The 8,077-nt window shown below is 31.2% G+C and overlaps 2 protein-coding genes across 12 annotated transcripts in view; one reads left to right on the plus strand and one right to left on the minus strand.

The window, feature by feature from the left end:
- The window catches only part of zip (myosin heavy chain 10), a 38,873-nt gene extending 31,327 nt beyond the window's left edge, over window positions 1–7,546 (plus strand). For 8 of the 10 annotated variants that reach the window (XM_076369180.1, XM_031970692.2, XM_076369183.1 and 5 more), the window contains one exon: window positions 339–7,546. In XM_076369180.1, coding sequence (XP_076225295.1) covers window positions 339–465 — 127 coding nt within the window. In that variant the 3' untranslated portion in view covers window positions 466–7,546. Of the gene's footprint in view, window positions 1–7; window positions 97–338 lie in introns of all 10 variants that reach the window. The other 2 variants (XR_012998960.1, XM_076369181.1) reach the window with 2 other exon arrangements.
- LOC116424382 (uncharacterized) lies at window positions 5,711–7,865 on the minus strand. 2 transcript variants are annotated; one of them, XM_031970704.2, is made up of 4 exons: window positions 7,541–7,865; window positions 7,365–7,463; window positions 6,303–6,573; window positions 5,711–6,085 (listed from the first exon to the last, which is right to left on the minus strand). In XM_031970704.2, exons 1-4 carry the CDS (start codon window positions 7,640–7,642, stop codon window positions 5,895–5,897), a joined length of 663 nt encoding a protein of 220 aa, XP_031826564.1. In that variant the 5' UTR covers window positions 7,643–7,865; the 3' UTR covers window positions 5,711–5,894. The 2 variants fall into 2 exon arrangements, with proteins under 2 accessions (XP_031826564.1, XP_031826563.1); XM_031970703.2 differs by having other exon boundaries at window positions 6,285–6,573; window positions 7,541–7,863.
- Between the last annotated feature and the right edge of the window lie 212 nt (window positions 7,866–8,077).

An 8,077-nucleotide genomic window follows, 5' to 3' on the forward strand; every position in this document is an offset into this window, starting at 1 on the left:
TATTTAGGTATCGAGGAAAAAAGGAAAGTTAATATCCCACATGAAAAAATGTTACGAACAGAATTTCTTCTAATTCGAAGATTTTCATCGATTTTGGTTAGTTTATACATTCAATTTCTTTTAACCTATTAAGTCGTGTATTCTTTATACTTATAAATCATTATGAATTTTATCAGGCTTAATTTGTTCAGGCACTCGCGAGAGATTCTTTACTTTTTTCAATAATCTTCTTCAACAATTCGTAGCATTTAAACAACCCAAGATGAAAATTATTTCTTTTTATTTTTCCGATATCTTAACATATGCCTGAAATAATGGGACAATAAATTTCTTTGTAGACGTGGTGGTCCTCCAATAAGCCTCAGCTCGACGCGTCTGAAACGCGGTTCCGTTCAGACTGGTGGCTCCGGGGATGATTCAACAACGCAGGATGAAAGCATCGACGGTGAGGAAACCGTCAATTGAACGATAGAGCAGAAAAATCACTTAATGAACCCTCACAACGCAGGAAACCCATAGAAAAACCCAGGTCCAGGAGGTGCGCGCAAGATCCGCTTCGACATCCGAATTCAGAGGAATTCGTTTTCCCGAACTTTCCCGGGAGTCGATTCTTATGCACCTAACGATGCCATGAGATGAGGACGGCTTCCTTCTGTACATAAGAGACTCGGCAGAGCCGTACTGAGTAGTATTTTACCTTCGTTCTTCCGGAACTCCACAAAGATCGACGAACCTTCTCAACGACACGTTGGTATCGACCGATCGATCATTCATACAATTGTTAATGGTGCAAGCCATTAATAGCCTAGAATGAAATCATTGAAAATGATTCTCACAGGTAAACGTTTACCGAATTTTTTTCCAAGGAGCTTAACGTGCACGGTACACGCGTACTGGACTTCCACGTTAACGGTACTGGGATGCCATACTTTTGTACAAGATTTACCATAGAAATTTCTTCTTAATCATGTATTTCGTCATTCTTTGTGGAAAATGCTACCACTTTCGCCGGGTAATATTGAAACTAGAAATATATTATTGGGGCTGCATAATCGATAACGAATTAACACCACATTTAGGCAGCATTAATATCTATTATATTATAGTTATATTAATTATTATTATTATTATTATTATTATTATTATTATTATTATTATTATTATCATCATCATCATCGCAGTTTTTGTTTAAAAGAAAAAAAAATCGTAATACGTTATTTGTAATTATTTTTAATAATCGAGCCAATGATAGGCGATTCCGAGGCATCGTTCCGAGAGGTTGGAAACTGTAGAACTTTCACAAGAGTTGAAGTACAATTTTTCAGTTGTTAGAATTGTTCAAGACGTAGCATTTTTAAAACAATCTTATTATTGTATTACTCATTGACGCTGAGTGGAGCGATTGTAAAATTTCAAAGACTTTTTCGAGATATGCCGTAAAGTATTTTAATGATGATTCCGGGGGATTTAGAACACTCTGAAAAAATTGTTGTTATCTGTGGGAGAAAGTTCGTTTTCTTGTTTATAAATGGCAAGAAGGGACATAAAAGAGTGATTTTGACTCGGGATGTCAACTTTTGAAGAAAAAGTATTATTATTTTTAAGAAAGATTATACTCTTTAATATCTTGTTTAAGCTTTTCAGTTGCATTTTTGCCTGACTGTTCCATTTTAAGCAGCAATTATCTCATTTCTTTTCGAATAAAATTTCTTTACCTATCGGAACGAACCAGAAATCGACGATCCAGGGTGTATATCAATTGGTATTTAGGTGTGATTGCAGATCGAGAACTTCTTCGTTCCATGTCATCCGATTTCAGACCCATCGAAAAGTTCGTCAAAGGTCTCGGAACAATTACTTGAGCATGCATTTAATCGAGGTTAATTTTTCTAAAATATTATATACAATTTTTCAATTTGTTTCTCTGCTTTTTTAATTGGAATCGTGCACTGGCGGATTTCTTGATGCGTGTGAAATTCAACCTTTCAATGCAAGATCGCCATGTGAAATTGATCGAGGAAAGAAGAGAAACAGCAACCTTTTTATACATGCATTTTTTAGAACATGTGCATTTCTTATGCATTCAGATGCAACGTACTTTAACCTCTTTTTGTCGACATCGAACAGAAACACTTTATACGAAGAAAAAAGATTAGAAAGAAAAAGAAATAAATAACAAGAGTAAGCAGTATTCATGGCCAATCCAACAACCTAAATCAAAACATGAAATAAATGGCAGTGTTGCAGAATAAATGAAATAACAATTGTGTGGGGTATTTGCATTTTGAAATGCAAGACAAAAAGAGATTAACGGGCGGTTATACATATTACACGTGTATAGGGTTTTTTATGAATAGCGTTTGATAACGAAATACTTGATTTTGGGGGTGATTCTATGCAGGAAATGTGCAATAAAAACACCCGCTTATCACAGCGCTTGACGTTGTTAAACGAAATTGCAAATTTTTAAAACAAATTTTTATTTTATAATATTTTTATTTCATTTTTGAGTATTTGAATAAATTTTGTAATGAACACCTTGAAATTTTGTCTATATTACGTAAGTTCCTTGCATGGGGTTCACTTGAAAATCATTAGTGCAATTAGGTGCTGAAATTTGCGGCGTACGCAAATACGTCTTTACGTCTCCTGCTGCTGGACAACTGTACTTTTTGTAAAGAAATTTATTTAAAATAAACCTTCCTAACAAACCAACGAAATTTTTAGAAATAAAAGTTGATTCTAGATTTTGAAAAGAGGAAGAGTTGCATCTTCCCGAGTAAACTAACAAACGGTTCAATATTTAAATCCTATAAAAATCGGATAAAACATTAATCAATAGCATCTCTTCTAGTGTGAAACAGGGCAACTTTTATAAAACATTTACAGCGAAGAATCACCTTCAAAATCAGATGTTTCATTATTGTGCGCTAATCTTAAATCACTCTGTATATGTACACATTTACATATTCAGAGTATTCTGTAAAGTATGCTGTATCCAGAGATGGTAAAAAAAAGCCGGGTTTTGTGGAATCACTTTTTTCTAAAATTAACGAACATCAGAGACGAATAATTACCTAAAAATTCTTAATATTATGTTACTAAAATATTAAGAATTTTTTGTAGTTTTTAAAGGAGAATAGAAAAGGAAAGATTTCTGGATGTAACACGCCTTATCGTACACTCTCTATATGTAAATATATATATATATATATATTATTTTTTGATACGGCTAAGTGATTGTATATGGACGAAACTGGCCTGTTTTTTTTACATTAAACAGCTTTCTAGTGATTTTTTAGGCGGGCTTTTCAAATTCACGATTGAACTGCCACTTAACTAATCGTGGACTACTATTTCCTCCACGTAATTATTATAATTAAACCTCAACATCTCTGGAATGAACTTAATAAACGTTATACACATTTTCGACAGATTTAGTTAATAAGAAATAAATTATAATTTCTTAAATAAAGGAAGGATACTGTAATGAATTGTGTCTGTCAAGAGGAATATGCTAACGTCAATGGTACGTTATATAATGTTGCGCATCAAATGGTAGGTTTTGTTGATCTTTATAGTTGAATATTCTTTTAGAGATAAAAACTGAAGGTGCATGATCAAAATAATCCTTCTAAAAACCTGTTAACAGTTGAAAGAACTAACTTCTATGAAATTCATTATTTTCCTCTGTTTTTCTCTTCATACAGTGCTTAAATGTAAAAAAAAATCAATGGCTATTAACTTTATGTGGTACAAGAATTTATTTAAATTAAGCTATAAGTTTTTAATGGCTTTGAGCAGAATTTTTTTCGTGAGTTTTATGCTGCAATTCTGCACATGAAAGAAAACAGATTACACGATGTATGAACAAAATTTATCAATAGTTTTCGCCTATACTATTATCGAGTAAGTGAATGCAATCGAGTCTAAAGATAATCACACTTGAAGTTAGAAGCTTTTTGTAAACTTTTCGACAATAATAACAAATTTATGTATCGGACGTTTCATCGAAATTCAAAAAAATACGTTTCACACAATACCTTAACTTTTTTTTCATGGATGTTGTTTTTGTTACGGAGCTCTTAATTGTTGGCAAAGGTTACTACTTGCATGTTAATTCGAATCGTGTACATTTGTTTTGTGTTACTAAAAATCTAACACTTCATGTGCAACAATATACTCACTAAGTGGAATTGATACTTAAAGAAATTTTTATACTCACCCCATTGTTGGGTTCGAACGTGCAGAAAGATATCCGACTGCTAGGATCTTCGATAACATATGCAAAGCTAAAAACACAACCGAAATATCAGCAACCTCTTTCTCGAAAGGACTCCTTTCAATTTTTGGAAATTTGGATGATTGTAAAAAATATATTTTATTGGTTACCATTTATATACTGTACTGTTGTAATAACTACTTTTTAACACAATTCACGCATTGTGAGAACAATTTTTTAAGGGATGTGTATCTTGAATGTATGTGTAATCGAAACTTTTTAATTTGGCTTATGTGGCCAATTATTGAAACAATTGATATTGTTGGCAAATAGAAAACAGAGCTTCACAATTTTGATCTTTTGCTGTGAAATTTTGTATCAATGTACAATCGTTTATATGTATGCTTTGCAATGTCGACTATCATCAGCGTAGAAGTGTGTGAATGTGGCCATAAATTACTTAGACTTTAATATACATATTTTTTTATTTAACTGATAAGACGACTCAATTGTATTTTTTATGTTTCGTGTATAGTTACTAACCCACTGTAATGCAGAGAATGAATGAGCACCTTAATCGACTTGAATTTTAAATTAACTTCAATAGACTTAAGCCCAAAATTGTGGAAATAGTTCATTTTGTTTACATGTTATATATTTTCTTTTGAAGCATAACGCTTACACTTGGATACGGGATAAAAACTTTTCTTTCTTCTTCTTTTCTAATGTAATAGAGAACGTAAGAATCTTGTGAAATTAATTGGGAATTGTATTATTATGTGAACATATTTTTTATAAACCATCCAAAATTTCTGTAAACAAAAAAGAAATTCCATACCACACGTTGCATTTTACTTTTCAAATTGCTGTAAGTTTGTAAATAAGCGCTAAAAAAGTGTTCACATTCGACTTGAGCGCGTTTTACTTTAAGCGATTTACTTCGGAGACTGATCTCCTTTGTGAGGTCCAATGAGGTTGAAATCAATTATTCCGGTACCGTGAATGGACTGAAAATACGTAATGAAAGGGAGAAAAGAAAGTAAGCGGGCAACACATAAGATTCGACCAACGAAACGAGAAATCTTTTTCTATACATTTTATATACATAGGCGTAAATCAAATACTAATAACACTACAAGTGTGTTAAGAGGTATAGTTAAATGCTATAAACTGAACGATAGAAGAATTGTTACTCGGTCCGAGTTTTTCTATCGTTTATTTATATAATGGTCAATAAATTACCAATGCAAAACACAATATATCGCTTAATGTATCGATGAATTTCAGAGCAAAATTTGTCAGTAATCAAGTATGACTTATGTATTGTTTTAGCATTAATTTACACGCAAACTGTTATGATGTTACAAAAATGAAAAAAAAAGCAAAAGAGATTTATAGCCGAAATTCATGAATTTCCTTGGTATATATTTTCAGATGGTTGTATATAATTTGCCATGCTGTCGGTCACGTTACCAAATGAACCATATATGCTAAAAATATTTACTTTTAATTTTTATTTAATAAATACATTGATAAAATAAAGATCTATTCGATTCACTGAATCTAAATGTGTTGTACAACGTAAAAAATCAAGACGCTCATCTTCATTAACGTTGGAAATGCAGCGAATATCGAATACCGCTGATCAAATGTAAACTGTATTTAAATTTGTTCAAGGTTTGTTCTCCTTGATTTCTTTCAGCTGACGTTGCAGACCAGGCGATGCAATATCCAACGGAGTCTTTTTCTCTTTATTTTCCACGTACATGTTAGCGCCATTTTGAACTAACAATTTCGCCTCGTCCACGCGGTGTTCTTCGCATGCCAAATGCAACGGTGTATTACCGTCAGCATCTTTGCTATCTGTGAACAGTTAACATTAATTTCTAAGAAACCAATTAATCATTATGTATCGAAGGTTGACAAATTTGTAGAAATTGTTACAATGTTTTTTTAAAAGTTTAAAAAGAAACTATTATATTATGATAACAGTATATAGCATCTTGATAATATTCAATATTTTAAAATTGTAAATTGCTTGTTAATGCAAAGAAAGACTTACTTATTTTTAAATTTTTACCATATTCCAGAAGGAGTTTCACGATAGCAATATTGCCCTTTGACGCGGCCCTATGCAATGGCGTTGCACCACGATTATCTGTAATGTTAATATCTGCATCTTTTTCTAACAATGCTGCACAGATAGACTTCCAATTCTTTGATGCTGCGTATTGGAGGGCTGAATGACCAGTTTGTGTTGTGGCATTAACATTTGCACCCTCTGTTAATAGAGTGGTAACTACTTTTTCGCGACCTGCTGATGCGGCCAGGATTAAAGGTGTCATGTCGGTCTAAAAATTAGATTTAATAACTAGGGTTTGATAATGAAAAATAATAGGTTTAGTACACCTTTACAATAAGCACAATCCTACATTATATTTTTTGTATTCATTATACATTTTCCTTCATTTCTTTTATATATAAAATCTTTTGATTTGGTTGTATTATTTTAAAATTTGTATTATGAGATTCAAGTGTTTAAATTTCAGATTCGCGCCATTAAATATGATTCAGTGGAATCTGAAGCGACGAACACAAGGTTAAGAGAGGTTATAATAGGCGGGCATATTCAAATAAAGTTAAAGACTTCTATCATAATTATAAAAGACATTTATATTTTTGTGTAATATCACTACGAAAAACATATTAACATACGCACTTAAAACATTTTTATTCATGTTTACTTAATTTTAAACATAACGTATTGTGCATTGTGTCTTCAATACTCATTCTTTGGTTTGTTTTCATGATATTATTATTATTCTGTTTGTATTCATTACTGTTGAATCATTTTGTGCATTAAATATTTAGACACCTTCACAAAAAGAAAAAATAAAGAATGAAGAAATAAAGTCTAATTAGAATAAAACAATGTAATTTGACATATATATTATTTTCCAATGAGTCAAACAGATACATAAAGATAATTATTTAGAATGTGTACAAGAATAAACAATAAAGTAAGAACAGAATGACGTCTTAGCTAATAATCAGTGAAAGTTATTGTTGTCACAAATCAGTCATGACTTTGACAATACCTGATATGTGTATATGCTTGTCATATAATAATTGAAATACTTACATCATCAGTAGGATCAACAGGTACATCAAGAGATAATAAATATCTAACTAACTCGTCGTGACCTCCAAGTGCAGCCCAATGTATTAAAAGTCTTCCACTCTACAAAAAGAAATTTATTGAGAAGCAACATAACCTATCTTATTAGTAACCTACGTTTTAAATAAATAAAAACTTACACTGTCTTTCTCCGTCTTTAATTTTTCATTTTCACTTAAAAGACGTTTAACATTTGCAACTTGACCACGATAAGCCATTTCGTGAATCGATTTATCTGCCATTTTTATTATTTTCCAGAGCAGATATTAGTTGACACAAATCATATATGGTCCTTTGAAATATAAGTCTTCTTTTATTTCACCACCAGAGGAACATGCATCGTAATTGAATTTTTAATTCTTTTTTTACTGTTCTTCAATATTCATAATTCGGTATTAACTTGTTTATATGTACAAATTAAAACAACTGTTAGCTGTTAGATGTAATATAGCACAGGATAAAAATGATTTTGTTTTTTATTATAAAATATTGAAACAAATAAATATCTACATATTACCCCATCAGAATACTAATTACCAATTTTTAAATTATAGATATATAAATTAGAATATTTTAGTAAATAATAAATAGTAGTTAATACTTAAAAATGTAATGTAAGTAATAAGTCGATAAGAATGGAAACCTAATTTTTGGAATAAATTTTTATTAAACAATAA

The sequence above is a fragment of the Nomia melanderi genome, chromosome 7 (assembly GCF_051020985.1).
Source record: "Nomia melanderi isolate GNS246 chromosome 7, iyNomMela1, whole genome shotgun sequence".
NCBI lineage: Eukaryota > Metazoa > Arthropoda > Insecta > Hymenoptera > Halictidae > Nomia > Nomia melanderi.